Source organism: Salvelinus alpinus, chromosome 15, assembly GCF_045679555.1.
Source record: "Salvelinus alpinus chromosome 15, SLU_Salpinus.1, whole genome shotgun sequence".
In the NCBI taxonomy this organism is placed as follows: domain Eukaryota; kingdom Metazoa; phylum Chordata; class Actinopteri; order Salmoniformes; family Salmonidae; genus Salvelinus; species Salvelinus alpinus.
This window is the reverse complement of record NC_092100.1, coordinates 56,504,294-56,522,827: the sequence shown is the minus strand read 5'-3', so window position 1 is coordinate 56,522,827 and position 18,534 is coordinate 56,504,294. Positions and strand designations below refer to the sequence as shown.

The window sequence follows — 18,534 nt, the reverse complement described above, 5'->3', positions numbered from 1 at the left end:
CCGTTAAGGAAGTTCAGCGTTTCCTGGGCTTCACCAACTTTTACCGCAAGTTCATCAAGAACTTCAGCTCGGTGGCAGCCCCTCTCTCAGCTGTAACCAAGGGTGGCAACACAAGGTTTCTGTGGGGAAGAGAAGCTGAGACGGCCTTCCAAGGACTCAAGCAGCGCATCCTCTCTGCTCCCATCCTGACACTACCAACGGCGGATGAACCTTTTGTGGTGGAGGTAGACGCATCAGAGGTTGGGGTAGACCTGTCCTGTCTCAGAGGGGTGAAGACAAGAAGCTTCATCCTTGCGCCTTCTTCTCTCACCGGCTTACCCCGGCCGAGAGGAATTACGATGTGGGGGATCGTGAACTCCTAGCGGTTAAGATGGCATTGAAGGAATGGAGACACTGGCTCGAGGGGGCTTCTCAACCGTTTCAAGTGCTTACGGACCACAAAAATCTGGAGTATATCCAGCAGGCGAAGCGGTTGAACTCTAGACAAGCTCGATGGTCTCTTTTCTTCAGCCGATTTCAGTTTATCCTCACCTATAGACCCGGGTCGAAGAATCTCAAACCGGACGCCTTGTCACGAATCTACTCTCCTGCCATTCGAGAAGATACTGACATGACTGTCCTTCCGGCCGCTAAGATCGTGGCTCCGATCTCGTGGCAAGTGGAGGATACCGTGAAACAAGCTCAAGCCATCGAACCGGGCCCTGGAGGAGGTCCTGCCAATCGGTTGTTTGTTCCCAAGGCAGCAAGGTCCCAAGTCCTTCTGTGGGGGCACTCCTCTCGCCTCACCTGTCACCCGGGCGTAGGTCGCACCTTGGAGTTCATCCAGCGTAAGTTCTGGTGGCCCACCATAAAAGAAGACGTTGCCACTTTCGTCAAGGCCTGTTCCGTGTGCTGCCAGGGCAAATCTTCTCACCTCCGCCCTCAAGGACTCCTTCACCCTTTATCTATTCCCCACCGACCCTGGTCCCATATCTCGTTGGACTTTATTACTGGCCTTCCTCCGTCCCATGGTAATACTACGATCCTAGTCATCATCGACAGGTTTTTTAAGGCGGCCAGGTTTGTTCCCTTGACCAAATTACCTTCTGCCAAGGAAACAGCTGAGTTGGTGATTAACCATGTGTTCCGAGTCTTCGGCATTCCGCAAGATATGGTTTCCGACAGAGGTCCCCAGTTCGCCTCAAGGTTTTGGAAGGCCTTCTGCCAACTCATAGGGGCTACGGCCAGTTTATCTTCAGGGTACCATCCGGAGTCCAATGGCCAAACTGAGAGGATGAATCAGGAGCTGGAAACCACCCTCAGATGTATGGTTTCCAACAACCCGTCCACATGGTCATCCTTCATTGTTTGGGCCGAGTACGCGCACAACACCTTGTGCTCCTCCTCCACTGGTATATCCCCGCATGAGTGTCAGTTTGGCTATGCTCCTCTATTGTTCCCGGACCAGGAGGCAGAAGTCAGAGTGCCTTCAGCCTCGAGGTTCATCAGACGCTGTCGGCTTACGTGGAAGAAGGCACGTCTTAATCTTCTGCGTTCCTCTCAGCAGTACCAACGACAAGCCAACAGACGTCGCCGTCCCGGTCCTACCCTGTACCCCGGCCAGAGAGTATGGCTCTCAACAAAGAACTTACCACTACGGGTGGAGTCTCGCAAGCTGTCCCAGAGATTCATCGGTCCCTTTAAGATTGCCAGGAGAGTCAATCCCGTTACTTTTCGCCTGCACTTACCCAGAACCCTTAAGATCAATCCAACATTTCACATTTCTTTATTAAAACCTGTTGTTTTTTCTCCCCTTATCCCGGCAGGCAGACCTCCGCCCCGTGTCATCGGTGGCCAGTCGGCTTATACCGTCCACCGGATACTGGACTCCCGCCGGGTGCAGCGGTCCTGGCAGTATCTGGTGGACTGGGAAGGCTACGGTCCCGAGGAGCGCTCCTGGGTTCCTGCCAAGGACATACTGGACCCTGACCTCATTCGTCAGTTCAGGACCCTCCACCCTGAGAAGGCTGGTAGGAACGTCAGGAGCCGTTCCTAGGAGGGGGATTCTGTCAGGTTTTGGCCAGGACTGTTCAGGTTTTTGGTCACTAGATGTCCCCATTGCACCTTTTTTGTTCCTTTTGTTTTCTTCCTTGCTCTATTATTGTTTGCAGCTGTTTGTCATTCCCTTGTTAGTATTTAAACCCTGTGTGTTCCTCAGTTCCTTGCTCAGTGTTTGTAAGTTAGCACCCAGCCCCAGCCCAAGCCTTGTTTTGTTCAGATATTTCTCTTGTTGGATTTTCCAGAGGTTCTCTGGTTTAGTTCTTGTGTATTATTTGAGTAGTCTTTTGAGGTTTGTTTTTCCCTGCTGTTTTTTACTACTTTGTGGAGTTTCTTTTGTATTTTGGAGGATTTCCATTTTGTGCCTTTTGGCTTTATTTTTGGACATTGTGGATTTAGTTTCTTTGCCTGAAGATTTTGTTCTTTAATTAAACCACCATCTCTAGTACTGCTGTGTCTGCCTCATCTTCTGGGTTCTGACGATTATTAGTGACTGTTTCTCGCACCGGGTCCTGACAGACAGGCTGTGTAAGTGATACCATATCGAACACAACAACTGACTCATAGCTGACACTGACATCTCACCACAGTAACTTCCCACACATGTGTCTGATGGAAGATGAAATGATCTGGCACAGCACTTACCAGGGATCTACCATTCTCCGTTAGTCACATTAACTAGCACTAAACTGTTCCCGAGTCAGTTCTTACCAGGGGCACAGTTAGGGAAATCGGTATCTTGAGCATCCTGAGATGTTACATAGAATTTCTGTCGCTCGGGCCTCCCGAGCGGCGCAGTGGTCTAAGGGACTGCATCGCAGTTGCTAGCTGTGACACTAGAGATCCTGGTTCGAGTCCAGGGTCTGTCGCAGCTGGCTGCGACCGGGAGACATTTTACATTTACATTTAAGTCATTTAGCAGACGCTCTTATCCAGAGCGACTTACAAATTGGTGCATTCACCTTATGATATCCAGTGGAACAACCACTTTACAATAGTGCATCTAACTCTTTTAAGGGGGGGGGGGGGGGTTAGAAGGATTACTTTATCCTATCCTAGGTATTCCTTAAAGAGGTGGGGTTTCAGGTGTCTCCGGAAGGTGGTGATTGACTCCGCTGACCTGGCGTCGTGAGGGAGTTTGTTCCACCATTGGGGTGCCAGAGCAGCGAACAGTTTTGACTGGGCTGAGCGGGAACTGTACTTCCTCAGAGGTAGGGAGGCGAGCAGGCCAGAGGTGGATGAACGCAGTGCCCTTGTTTGGGTGTAGGGCCTGATCACCTGAGACCCACGGGGCGGTGCACAATTGGCCCAGCGTTGTCTGGGGTTAGGTGGGGGTTTGGCCGGCAGGGATGTCCTTGTCACATCACAACTCCTGTGGCGGGCCGGGCGCATGCACGCTGACACGGTCGCCAGGTGTACGATGTTTCCTCCGACACATTGATGTGGCTGGCTTCCAGGTTAAGCGGGCATTGTGTCAAGAAGCAATGCGGCTTGGTTGGGTTGTGTCCCGGAGGATGCATGGCTCTCGACCTTTGCCTCTCCGAGTCCGTACGGGAGTTGCAGCGATGAGACGACTATGACTACCAATTGGATACCATGAAATTGGGGAGAAAAAGGTGTAAAAATGAATACAAAAATATTTAAGATTTTCTGTCTACCAAAAATGTCTATATTGAACATACCAAGATGTTATATACATTTCTGCCTCAAATTGAAATTGTTATCTTCAACATTGCGAGATGTTAGGATTTCTGCCTCGACCAGAAATTAATATCTTGAGCATTTGTGATGTTTTGTATGTAATTGGGTTCTGATGAAGAGATGTTATCCTACCAGGAACTAAAGTTCCCATGGGAGAGTGCTGTGTCTGTCAGGGAGGTGTGTCCTGAGGACATATACGGGCAACATGAAATCCACATGTACTAACCAGGGGCACAGTTGTCTACCAGGGCTCCTAGGGCCTTGCCGTCCCTCCAGTCACGGTGGAAGTTGTTGATGGGAAGCTCAGGCACCTTGTTCTGGATCCAGCCCAGCAGCCTCTGCTTGGGGGTCAGTTCCTTGGCCTCCTCATCATCCCCGTCCTCCCACATGGGCATGGAGATGGAGTAGTGCAAGATCAGAGTCCAGATCAGACCCAGGATCAACTTCAGGTTCCCGTCCACGATGGCCTTGGAGTCTGGAGGGGAGAGAAACACAGATCTAGAATCAGATTTTAGTTCCCATTCATTATGGTAAGAAGCAATGTTATGTGTATGGCTTTTTCTCATGCCAAATTGACTGTTTGGTATCTGATTCTATCTGAGTCTTTAGATAAACAAAATGGCCTTGTGATTACCTTGTGTCTACATTTTAGTCATTTAGCAGACGCTCTTATCCAGAGCGACTTACTATCACATCTATCAAGTCTGACCTGACTTCCACTCTCTCACCCCACCCCACCCCAGACACTCCTCTCCAACACAAGTGACTGAGTATCCCTGGTATTCCACATACAGACAATGGGGCATGGTTGGGCTCAACAGCTGAGGACATAGAGTATGTTGATATGGAATCCTTCCCTAAGTCAACAGCACTTGCATTTCAATTGCTTTGAAAGTACTTTGGAAAATAAGTTATCTTAGTGTGAGATAAATCCAGGAAGATGCACTAAGTAGTAGGACAATAAAGAGGTTGGTAAGCATGCCAACAAACTTAACCAGTGTATTCTTAGATCAGTCATCTCTCTTCGTACCTCTTCAAAACTAACCAAACTCAGAGACTATACATATACCAAACAATAGCATCATTCTTTGATTAAGAGTAGACAAACTAGAGAGGGTAGAGTGTACCCCCAAAACCATTGTGAAATTGGCTAATACATTCCATATAGAGTTGAAGTCGGACGTTTACATTCACCTTAGCCAAATACATTTAAACTCCGTTTTTCACAATTCCTGACATTTAATCCTAGTAAACATTCCCTGTCTTAGGTCAGTTAGGATCACCACTTTATTTTCAGAATGTGAAATGTCAGAATAATAATAGAGAGAATGATTTATTTAAGCTTTTATTGATTTCATCACATTCCCAGTGGGTCAGAAGATTACATACACTCAATTAGTATTTGGTAGCATTGCCTTTAAATTGTTTAACTTGGGTCAAACGTTTCGGGTAGCCTTCCACAAGCTTCCCACAATAAGATGGGTGAATTTTGGCCCATTCCTCCTGACAGAGCTGGTGTAACTGAGTCACGTTTGTAGGCCTCCTTGCTCGCACACACTTTTTCAGTTCTGTCCACAAATTTTCTATAGGATTGAGGTTAGGGCTTTGTGATGGCCACTCCAATACCTTGACTTTGTTGTCCTTAAGCCATTTTGCAACAACTTTGGAAGTATGCTTGGGGTCATTGTCCATTTGGAAGACCCATTTGCGACCAAGCTTTAACTTCCTTCCTAATGTCTTGAGATGTTGCTTCAATATATCCACATAATATTCCAGACATCAATTTTGTGAAGTGCACCAGTCCCTCCTGCAGCAAAGCACCCCCACAACATGATGCTGCCATCTTCCTGCCACCCCCGTGCTTCACGGTTGGGATGGTATTCTTTGGCTTGCAAGCCTCCCCCTTTTTCCTCCAAACATAATGATGGTCATTATGGCCAAAGAGTTTTTGTTTCATCAGACCAGAGGACATTTCTCCAAAAAGTACAATCTTTGTCCCCATGTGCAGTTGCGGTTTTGGAGCAGTTGCTTCTTCCTTCCTGAGCGGCCTTTCAGGTTATGTCATTATAGGACTCGTTTTACTGTGGATATAGATACTTTTGTACCTGTTTCCTCCAGAATCTTCACAAGGTCTTTTGCTGTTGTTCTGGGATTGATTTGCACTTTTCGCACCAAAGTACGTTCATCTCTAGGAGACAGAATGCGTCTCCTTCCTGAGCGGTATGACGGCTGCGTGGTCCCATGGTGTTTATACTTGCGTGCTATTGTTTGTACAGATTAATGTGGTACCTTCAGGTGTTTGGAAATTGCTCCCAAGGATAAACAAAACTTGTGGAGGTCTAAAGTTTTTTTCTGAGGTCTTGACTGATTTCTTTAGATTTTCCCGTGATGTCAAGCAAAGAGGCACTGAGTTTGAAGGTCGGTCTTGAAATACATCCACAGATACACCTCCAATTGACCAAAATTATGTCAATTAGCCCATCAGAAGCTTCTAAAGCCATGACATAATTTTCTTCAATTTTACAAGCTGTTTAAAGACACAGTCAACTTAGTGTAAGTAAACTTCTGACCCACTGGAATTGTCATACAGTGAATTATAAGTGAAATAATCTGTCTGTAAACCATTGTTGGAAAAATTACTTGTGTCATGCACAAAGTAGATGTCCTAACCAACTTGCCAAAACAATAGTTTGTTAACAAGAAATTTGTGGAGTGGTTGAATAACGAGTTTTAATGACTCCAACCTAAGTGTATGTAAAACTTCCGACTTCAACTGTATATATAAGGGCCATTTTTCAACTTCATAATCATCATCTACAGCACCAGCCCAACATCAGCATATGTGAAAATGGCAGGTTTCTATGTTTTGTAGTAAAAAATATAGAGGAATATACATTGCGTATACAATACATGGATTACTGTGTATGTGTGCCATTCAGGGAGGGAATGGGCAAGACAAAAGATTGAAGTGCCTTTGAACGGGGTGCCAGGCGCATCGATTTGTGTCAAGAACTGCACCGCTGCCTGGGTTTTCAAGCTCAACAGGTAGGAGAGTTGTTTGGTTTGATGTGGTTTTAATACTGCCTATCACCACCTATCAAAAGGTGTGTGCCAGTGACACGTACTCAGTATCACGTACTCAGTTGCTGTGACAACCACAGAAAAGTTATTTCATGGTTTGTTTTCACTGTTCACTTTGTGTTGCTGCATCAAGTCTCAAGAGGCTGGCGTCAGGAGAGGAATGACAGCGCTGCCGTTATCATGTCCCGTTTCTGTCAGACTGAAGTATAAACACCTTCTCCGCCTGCCACTCCCCAACACACACACTTTGTGGGCATTGTGTGAATGACCCCTAACTTCTTTGCTGACACTATACTGCAGGACGTTGGGACATTCCAGAGGCATGAGGTCCATCGCTCTCCATAGAGAGTACCCCCGGGCATCACGACACACACGCCGTGCCCTTCACAACCACCCGCTCAAATCGGCGGTCACACTAGGAATTTCATCGCGCCGTGTGGGGAGAGAAATCAGTCACCAGTGTCACGGGTTTAATAACCCATCTACTTAGTGAAATGTGAGTCTGGAAAACGCTAGCTAGGCTTCTCATAGTCCTAACCCTTATCATATCATAAGATGGTTATGTAAACATACTGTACAGTAGACAAAATTAAAGAAATAACTAGCCAAGGTGCTTAATAAAGAGCACTTTTCATGTCTCATTTGTTGGGTGTCTCTTCAGGAGTCAACTACAGTTAAGGGCATATTTCCTTCTAAACAAAAACCCTCTGTCTTTGTCTTTGTGACACATCAATATTGAAATGACTCAATATGTCAATATGAAGATTTTCTTTCCAAAACGCTATATTCACCAATTTTTCACATTTGTTTTCATCAGAAATGATTACTTATGGGTACATTTATGTGTGTGTGAAATATTGCTGTTCTCAGATGTATAATTCATAGATTATATTCTATTCTTTGTTGCTAAACGCTATAAAGTGCATTCGGAAAGTTTTCAGACCCCTTCCCTTTTTCCACATTTTGTTACGTTACAGCCTTATTCTAAAATGTAAATATATAAAAAAAATCCTCATCAATTTACACACAATACCCCATTCTGACAAAGCGAGAACAGGTTTTTGGATATTGTTGCAATTTTTTATATATATATATATAAAAAAAAACTGAAATACCTTATTTACATAAGTATTCAGACCCTTTGCTATTAGACTCAAAATTGATCTCAGGTGCATCCTGTTCCCATTGACCATCCTTGAGATGTTTCTACAACTTGATTGGAGTCCACCAGTGGTAAATTAAATTAATTTGACATGATTTGGAAAGGCACACACCTGTCTATATAAGGTCACACAGTTGACAATGCATGTCAGAGCAAAAACCAAGCCATGAAGGACTTGTCCGCAGAGACAAGATTGTGTCAAGGCTCAGATCTGGGGAAGGGTACCAAAACATTTCTGCAGCATTGAAGGTCCCCAAGAACAGAGTGGCCTCCATCATTCTTAAATGGAAGAAGTTTGGAACCACCAAGACTCTTCCTAGAGCTGGCCGGCCGGCCAAACTGAGCAATCGGGGGAGAAGTGCCTTGGTCAGGGAGGTGACAGTGCTCCAGAGTTCCTCTGTGGAGATGGGAGAACCTTCCAGAAGGACAACCATCTGTGCAGAACTCCACCAATCATGCCTTTATGGTAGAGTGGCCAGAAGAAAGCCTTTCAAATTTTTTATATATATCTTTTTTGGTACTTTTTATTAGTAGTTACAGTCTTGTCCCAATGCTTCAACTCCCATATGGACTCGGGGGAGGCGAAGGTCGAGAGCCATGCGTCCTGTCATGTACTGTATTCATAACTGCTTTCATGGTGAAACACTGCTAAAGAATTTCAAGCATTTTTGTGAAGGAGAACACTGTTCACTGCTGGTCCACGCATATGCGACGAAGCGGATGATTATAAAAATGCGTATAAAACATTGGTTGTACATGTACAGTACACGACAGAGATGGCCGCCTCGCTTCGCGTTCCTAGGAAACTATGCAGTATTTTGTTTTTTTATGTGTTATTCCTTACATTGGTACCCCAGGTAATCTTAGGTTTCATTACATACAGTCGGGAGGAACTACTGAATATAAGAGCAACGTCAACTCACCATCGTTACAACCAGGAATATGACTCTCCCGAAGCGGATCCTGTGTTTTGCCTTCCACCCAGTACAATGGATCTGATCCCAGCCGGCGACCCTAAACAACGACGCCGTAAAAGGGAAAATGAAGCGGTCTTCTGGTCAGGCTTCGGAGACGGGCACATCGCGCTCCACTCCCTAGCATACTACTCGCCAATGTCCAGTCTCTTGACAACAAGGTTGATGAAATCCGAGCAAGGGTAACATTCCAGAGAGACATCAGAGATTGTAACGTTCTTTGCTTCACGGAAACATGGCTCACTCGAGAGACGCTAACGGAGTCGGTGCAGCCAGCTGGTTTCTTCACGCATCGCGCCGACAGAAACAAACATCTTTCTGGTAAGAAGAGGGGCGGGGGTGTATGCCTTATGATTACGTGGTGTGATCATAACAACATACAGGAACTCAAGTCATTCTGTTCACCCGATTTAGAATTCCTCACAATCAAATGTCGACCGCATTATCTACCAAGGGAATTCTCTTCGATTATAATCACAGCCGTATATATTCCCCCCCCAAGCAGACACATCGATGGCCCTGAACGAACTTTATCTGACTTTATGTAAACTGCAAACCACACACCCTGAGGCTGCATTCATCGTAGCTGGGGATTTCAACAAGGCTAATCTGAAATCAAAACTCCCTAAATTCTATCAGCATATCGATTGTGCTACCAGGGCTGGTAAAACCTTGGATCATTGTTATACTAACTTCCGCGACGCATATAAGGCCCTCCCCCGCCCTCCTTTCAGAAAAGCTGACCACGACTCCATTTTGTTGCTTCCGGCCTACAAACAGAAACTAAAACAGCAAGCTCCCGCGCTCAGGTCTGTTCAACGCTGGTCCGACCAATCTGATTCCACGCTTCAAGACTGCTTCGATCACGTGGATTGGGATATGTTCCGCATTGCGTCCAACAACAACATTGACGAATACGCTGATTCGGTGAGCGAGTTCATTAGAAAGTGCATTGACGATGTCGTACCCACAGCAACGATTAAAACATTCCCAAACCAGAAACCGTGAACTGATGGCAGCATTCGCGTGAAACTGAAAGCGCGAACCACTGCTTTTAACCAGGGCAAGGTGACCGGAAACATGACCAAATACAAACAGTGTAGCTGTTCCCTCAACAAGGCAATCAAACAAGCTAAGTGCCAGTATAGAGACAAAGTAGAGTCGCAATTCAACAGCTCAGACACAAGAGGTATGTGGCAGGGTCTACAGTCAATCACGGATTACAAAAAGAAAACCAGCCCCGTCGCGGACCAGGATGTCTTGCTCCCAGACAGACTAAATAACTTTTTTGCTCGCTTTGAGGACAATACAGTGCCACTGACACGGCCCGCTACCAAAACCTGCGGGCTCTCCTTCACTGCAGCCGAGGTGAGTAAAACGTTTAAACGTGTTAACCCTCGCAAGGCTGCAGGCCCAGACGGCATTCCCAGCCGCGTCCTCAGAGCATGCGCAGACCAGCTGGCTGGTGTGTTTAAGGACATATTCAATCAATCCTTATCCCAGTCTGCTGTTCCCACATGCTTCAAGAGGGCCACCATTGTTCCTGTTCCCAAGAAAGCTAAGGTAACTGAGCTAAACGACTACCGCCCCGTAGCACTCACTTCCGTCATCATGAAGTGCTTTGAGAGACTAGTCAAGGACCATATCACCTCCACCCTACCTGACACCCTAGACCCACTCCAATTTGCTTACCGACCCAATAGGTCCACAGACGACGCAATCGCAACCACATTGCACACTGCCCTAACCCATCTGGACAAGAGGAATACCTATGTGAGAATGCTGTTCATCGACTACAGCTCAGCATTTAACACCATAGTACCCTCCAAACTCGTCATCAAGCTCGAGACCCTGGGTCTCGAACCCGCCCTGTGCAACTGGGTCCTGGACCAACTCAATCATCAAGTTTGCGGACGACACTACAGTGGTCGGCTTGATTACCAACAACGACGAGACGGCCTACAGGGAGGAGGTGAGGGCCCTCGGAGTGTGGTGTCAGGAAAATAACCTCACACTCAACGTCAACAAAACAAAGGAGATGATTGTGGACTTCAGGAAACAGCAGAGGGAGCACCCCCCTATCCACATCGACGGGACAGTAGTGGAAAAGTTGGAAAGTTCCTCGGTGTACACATCACGGACAAACTGAATTGGTCCACCCACACAGACAGCGTTGTGAAGAAGGAGCAGCAGCGCCTCTTCAACCTCAGGAGGCTGAAGAAATTTGGTTTGTCACCAAAAGCACTCACAAACTTCTACAGATGCACAATCGAGAGCATCCTGTCGGGCTGTATCACCGCCTGGTACTGCAACTGCTCCGCCCACAACCGTAAGGCTCTCCAGAGAGTAGTGAGGTCTGCACAACGCATCACCGGGGGCAAACTACCTGCCCTCCAGGACACCTACACCACCCGATGTCACAGGAAGGCCATAAAGATCATCAAGGACAACAACCACCCGAGCCACTGCCTGTTCACCCTGCTATCATCCAGAAGGCGAGTGTCAGTACAGGTGCATCAAAGCAGGGACCGAGAGACTGAAAAACAGCTTCTATCTCAAGGCCATCAGACTGTTAAACAGCCACCACTAACATTTAGTGGCCGCTGCCAACATACTGACTCAACTCCAGCCACTTTAATAATGGGAATTGATGGAAATTATGTAAAAATGTACCACTAGCCACTTTAAACAATGCCACTTAATATAATGTTTACATACCCTACATTACTCATCTCATATGTATATACTGTACTCTATCATCTACTGCATCTTGCCATCTTTATGTAATACATGTATCACTAGCCACTTTAAACTATGCCACTTTATGTTTACATACCCTACATTACTCATCTCATATGTATAGACTGTACTCTATAACATCTACTGCATCTTGCCTATGCTGTTCTGTACCATCACTCATTCATATATCTTTATGTACATATTCTTTATCCCTTTACACTTGTGTGTATAAGGTAGTAGTTGTGGAATTGTTAGGTTAGATTACTTGTTGGTTATTACTGCATTGTCGGAACTAGAAGCACAAGCATTTCGCTACACTCGCATTAACATCTGCTAACCATGTGTATGTGACAAATACAATTTGATTTGATTTGATTTGAATGTATTCCTACATGTCTATGTAATATGGCCTGTACTAAAGTAGCAAGGATTATTTATGTCGGTCTGCAAGTGGAATTCCAACAAGAAGCTTCTCAGTAAATGTATTTTGGCTGCACTTCTCTTCTCAACATGCTAACACAATAAATGTAATTCTACATTTCAAAAGAAAAACCTACATCTCTGCTGGTATTCGAACTTGCAGCAAATAGCAAAAATCGCCAGAAGCCAGGCTTGCAACACTGTCAGCTAAACTGTCAGCTAAACCAATGCGTGTTTTAAAAACTTTCATTCGCAGATGGTGCCGTTTGACCGCCGTTGAGGACGCTCTCATGGTAAAGTGTTCTATCCCTTCCAACTACGTCAGTGATTCTAATGGGTTAATATTGAGTTTGAACCGGATATAATCACAGCTACCTGGTGACGTAAGCATAGGGCTAAATTTACCAGGTTGCATGATGGGAACAGCTTTTGATCACGTGCAACTGGGTCAATTGTTTAAATTGGCTTATGCGTTAAACTTAAAACTTTTTGGAATGTTCGCAGGTATGGCGCCAACATGTCCAGGATGCCCTCTTACCTCATACATACACTTAGGCTACTGTTCAGTATCTCTGTTTACCTAGTCTCTCGTCGACTGACTATTGTGCATTAGTTCTGGGTTAACCGAGATAACTGTTTATCTAAAGCTACTGCTAAGTTTGCCCCCTGCTTATTCAACCAGTACACAACCTGGCCAGTATAGAATGACATTATTGCAACCAGCCCTACCCACTGTAAGTACTGTATGTGTCTATGTCTAGCTAGTAGCTGCTGCTAAGGGAGTCCAGGGTCCACAGAGTCCAAGGTTCAGCAATCTATGCCTCAATCACTCATCCCAGGGTTTAGCTACCTCTTTGAACAGAATACCTCTATGATTATCCCTAACACATCGCACATGCTTGCAGCCAGCCTAAACCTCACCTCATAACCACACCATCCCAGGAGGATTCTGGCCATGCACCCACTGTTCAGCTAGACTGGTCCTAGATCAGTTTTGTATTATAGCCAACTCCTATCATCTTTCTCATAATTCCTCTGATCTACAAAACAATGAACATAGGATTTGGCTATGCAGCCCTAACTGATCTGGGACCACCAGGCTACTTTAGTGTTAAGCAGGCCGTAGAGTTAGTGGCTGTCGACATAAACCCATTTCCTGTCCCTCGAACCCTTGGCCTGACTCCTCTGACCTTCAGTCAGTGTGATTATGAGGTGCGGAGTGAGTGCAGAGTGAGAGGGGTGTGTGTGTTGTGGGTGTGTCTGTCTGTCTGTGCACGCATGCACAACATCGTTGTGTGTCATTCTCATTAACATGGTCCTACTGAATTCTCAGAGGCCAGAGTGATGGCGTGCCACTGCCCACCTCAGTAGTTTGAGTAAGACATTTACAACCTTGCAGATGGATCTGAGAATTTAGGATGGATGGCTGGCTTCAGCCTTGGCCCTGACATTTTTTTATTTTTTTTATTAAAACCTTATTTAACTAGTCAAGTCAGTTAAGAACAGATTCTTATTTATAATGATGGCTTACCCCGGCCTAACCCGGACAACACTGGGCCAATTGTGCACCGCCTTATGGGACTCCCAATCATGGCCGGTTGTGATAAATAAAATGATAAAATCAGTTATATTTCGTCTCTCTCTGTGTTTACATCATTTTCAGAGTGGCTGAATCTCACTGGAGAAATCATCCGAGCGAGGGAAACAGCGCCTCTCTGTCTCAGTATGTGTAGCCCATGTATCTGATGCTATCTGGACCAAAAGAGTATAACATGTTGCCGCCGTAGCATTTGATTGATTGATGCCAGCAAGCATTTGGCCTCGCTTTTTTCAGTATTTTTTTAACACTTTTTCGTGATATCCAATTGGTAGTTACAGTCTTGTCTCATCACTGCAACTCCCATACGGACTCGGGAGAGGCGAAGGTTGAGAGCCGTGCGTCCTCTGAAACACAACCCCGCACTGCTTCTTGACACAACGCTCAGTTAACCCGGGAGCGTGCATTGCACCTGGCCCGCCACAGGAGTCACTAGAGCGCGATGGGACAAGGACAAGCCGGCCGGCCAGCCAAACCCTCCCCTAACCCGGACGATGCTAGGCCAATTGTGTGCCGCCCCATGGGTCTCCCGGCCAGTTTGGATATGGCTTCACACCAGTCAAATCACTTCCAAAGCAAAACATAATTTTCAGAAAAACGTGTCTGTTTCTGGTCTGCTTGTGTTGATGTCCTGCCGTAGCTAGCTTGCTAAATTGGTCCTTTCCTAAGCCATGGTGTCACGCCCTGGCCATAGAGAGGTTTTTATTCTTTATTTTGGTTAGCCCAGGGTGTGACTAGGGTGGGCATTCTAGTTTCTTTATTTCTATGTTTTCTATTTCTTTGTTTTTGGCCGAGTGTGGTTCCCAATCAGAGGCAGCTGTCTATCGTTGTCTCTGATTGGGAATCATACTTAGGCAGTCCTTTTTCCCTCTTTCATTTGTGGGTAGTTATTTTCTGTTTAGTGTCTGCACCTGACAGAAATGTTTGCTTTTTCGTTTTGTTACTTTGTTCGAGTGTTTTTGATATCAAATAAAATCATGAACACTTACCACGCTGCGCTTTGGTCCACTCCTTCTGACGACGAGCGTTACAGAACTACCCACCAAAGAAGGACCAAGCAGCGTGTTCAAGAGGAGCAGGGATCCTGGGCCCGAGAGAAAAGAGAGTGGAGGACATCCTGGACCTGGAAGGAGGTTATGGCAGGGGACAAGACCCTGCCGTGGAAACAGGTGTAAACAGCAAGGGAGGAACGGCAACGATACGAGGGATCATGGCTAGCACGGAAACCCGAGAGGCAGCTCCAAAAAGATTTTGGGGGGGGGGACACGAGGAGAGTGGCAGAGTCAGGGTTCAGACCTGAGCCATCTCCTCATGTTTACCGTAGGGAGCGAGTGACCGGTCAAGCACCAGGCTATCCGGTTCTGCGCAACATGCCTTCAGTGCGCATCCACAGCCCGGTGCGTTCTGTGCAAGCTCCCCACAGTGGCCGTGCTAGAGTGGGCATTCAGCCAGGACGGATTGTGCCAGCTCAGCATTCCTGGTCTACGGTGCGTCTCTTCGGCCCAGGTTATCCTGCGCCAGCTCTGCGCACAGTGTCCCCGGTTCGCCAGCAAAGCCCAGTGCGGCCTGTTCCAGCTCCCCGCACTTGCCGGGCTAAGGGGGGTATCCAGCCAGGACGAGTGGTGCCAGCTCTGCGCTCTAGACCTCCAGTACGCCTCCACAGTCCAGTACGTCCTGTGCCTCTTCCCCGCACTCGCCCTGAGGTGCGTGTCATCAGCCCGGTGCCACCGGTACCGGTCCCACGCATCAAGCCTCCAGTGCGTCTCCACAGTCCAGAGCTTCCGGCGACAGTTCCAAGTCCAGAGCTTCCGGCGACAGTTCCCAGCCCAGAGCTTCCGGCGACAGTTCCCAGTCCTTCCGGCGACAGTTCCCAGTCCAGAGCTTCCGGCGACAGTTCCCAGTCCAGAGCTTCCGGCGACAGTTCCCAGTCCAGAGCTTCCGGCGACGTTTCACAGTCCGGAACCTCCAACGACGGGCCACAGTCCAGAACCTCCAACGACAGGCCACAGTCCGGAACCTCCAACGATGGTTCCCAGTCCGGAACCTCCAACGACGGTCCCCAGTCCGGAGCCGGTCCCCAGTCCGGAGCCTCTGGCGACGGTCTCCAGTCCGGAGCCTCCGGCGATGATCGGATGTCTGGTTCCTCCAGCGATGATCTGCGGCCCGGTTCCTCCAGTGAAGGTTCATGCACCAGGGCCGCCACCAAAGCGGAGGGATCTGCGAGCGGAGGGTGGTCTACGTCCCGCACCGGAGCCGCCGCCGTAAGGGATATGCCCACCCGGACCCTCCCCTTTAGAGTCAGGTTTTGCGGCCGGAGTCCGCACCTTTTGGGGGGGGGGGGGGGGGGGGGGGGTACTGTCACGCCCTGGCCATAGAGCGGTTTTTATTCTCTATTTTGATTAGGCCAGGGTGTGACTAGGGTGGGCATTCTAGTTTCTTTATTTCTATGTTTTCTATTTCTTTGTTTTTGGCCGAGTGTGGTTCCCAATCAGAGGCAGCTGTCTATCGCTGTCTATCGTAGTTATTTTCTGTTTAGTGTCTGCACCTGACAGAACTGTTCGCTTTTTCGTTTTGTTACTTTGTTTGAGTGTTTTTGATATTAAATAAAATCATTTTGGTTTTACCTACACACACACACACACGCACGCACGCACGCACACACGCACACGCACACGCACACGCACACACAAACATACACACACAGAAATCAGTGCCATGGGCAGCCACATGATTTTTAGCAACATTGATTTGACTAAATTGTTTTTGGTACCTTTAAGTGTGTTTTCAGTGTATTAAACTAAGCATATATAGTCTTGTTGATTTGATGATGTTTAAATGTTTAAGTTGAAATGGTGCTGGAATAGCGGAGGCATTGCTCCTGTTGTCTTTGTGCTGACTTGCGGTAACTCTGTGGTTCTAAATCTTGCCTGACCATACTGCAGGTGATATAACTGTTTGGTATGTGCAATATTTGCTTCATGGACTGCTCTCCAGTTTTGTGATGAAACAAACATACAATTTATTCTGCCAATGTGTGACTTGTCTTTTTGTTGTCTAGGCCTTATTGTATATCATGTCGGCGTATGAATGAATGGGTTATAGAGCAAACAACACAATTATGACAACCTTATATGGCTTTTTTACTGGCTTGGCTTCATCAGTGATTTTACCCACGCACCTCTACTGCAAACTGGATTTACAGAGGTGCCATAATACTGCAGTGTGGATGGATGTTTAGTCACTCAGCTGAATGATTCAAATTGGTCCCTCAATAATACGTGGTCGACAATCCAAGATCCACTAATGTGTTAACACATATTATTACTCTACTGTGTATTATGTAAAGTACAAATATTTTGTGAAATGACACTCACAGTCTATAATGAATGTATTATCCATTGATTAATTAATAATTGATGAATTCATTTCTGTAGAGTCTATATTGTAACCTAAAGAAAATAGATTTATGAATCAGTAAAAAAGCTATTATTTTGATATATTTTGTTAAAATAAATAGAGGCACATGTATTGTTCTGTTCTGTTATTCCCTCTGTCCCGATTATGCACTGGAGTTTGATTGAACTCCCTCTCCTTCTCTCTCTCTCTCTCTCTCTCCCCCTCTCTCTCAAAGATGAATAACAATAAATAAAGAATTGCCCCAAAAGCTTAATTATCACTTACCAATAGACACCAACTTGATGTGTTCCCTGTCCAAGAATTCAAGCGCCACCGACACATTTTCCAGTTTCATCTGTCTGAAGTTGGGTCTATTGTGGTGCTTTCTGTACATCTTCTTCTGACTCAGAACTTCCAGGAGCCCGATCAGCTTTAAACCGTCACCAACATCCTTCTGCAAGTCAGTGATGCTCTTGTTGATGCACTTGAGGTGCTCATTGCACCACCTGGTAAAAGTGTTCTGTTGTATTTTCTTCCATGGCGCATCCTCGGCAAGGTCCTTCTCTGTAGCCGGCATCTCGTCTTCCTCGTCGCCTTCAGAGTTGTCAGTGCCCTGGTAGTACTGTGGTGGATGGCTGTAGTCATAGTAATGTGCATTATTGCTTGACATGCTGGCGGTTTCTGTGTGTGGCTTTTTATACCGAAAGATAGACCGATGTGTGAAATTATCTGAAAAAAAGTTTAGCGTGTCGATGCCAAGCGTGCGCACTATTCGCTGTGGTAAAGGTTCAAAACTTAGAGGGATGAGTTTAAGAACATATTCCCCGAAGACTTTTCGGATGTGAAGAAGACACTTCTTGTTAGGTAGGACAATGATTAATTAAATGGTCCAATGTACAGTCCGACTTACAACCGGTCACTGGTTGTTAATTGGCAGTGGCTTGACAAATGTAGTTTCTGCTTCTTAATAGATAGACTTAGAGAATAATGTCACTTTTTGAGAAATGATGCTGGTGAGTAGTAAAGCAGCAGTTTCACGCGCAGTAGTTAATTGAGTTCGGTATGAAAGTCAGTTAAACTTGAATGGTGTGAGGTGTGCAAGAGTGGATTATATAAAGGGACCATCGGACTACGTCACACCCGTCGTAGACCACCCATGTCATAACTACAATCATAGACTATTTTCTATATGTGAATAACGGGAGGAGTCGGGATTGGCCGCAAGGGATGATATGGCAGTGATTCATTCACTGTGGGGGCAACACAGTCTCACAATCAATTCGTGCATATATGTACATAATGCATTTCAGCACATTTCGTGCGTTTTTGTGCGTTTTTGTCTGGGAAAGACACGAATTTATGTGCATCTTAATTCGTGCGAAAATACACAAATGTAACCAGTAGGCTACACAAGCCTTTGCAACAAC

At 46.3% G+C, this 18,534-nt stretch overlaps 1 protein-coding gene across 1 annotated transcript in view; it reads right to left on the bottom strand.

Moving 5' to 3' along the window:
• LOC139539359 (filamin-C-like) overlaps positions 1-17,777 on the bottom strand; it is a 73,539-nt gene extending 55,762 nt beyond the window's left edge. Inside the window, exons 1-2 of the mRNA XM_071342167.1 lie at positions 17,393-17,777; positions 3,965-4,213 (exon numbers count right to left, since the gene is read on the bottom strand). Coding sequence (XP_071198268.1) covers positions 3,965-4,213; positions 17,393-17,777 — 634 coding nt within the window. The remainder of the gene's footprint in view (positions 1-3,964; positions 4,214-17,392) is intronic.
• Positions 17,778-18,534: the final 757 nt, after the last annotated feature.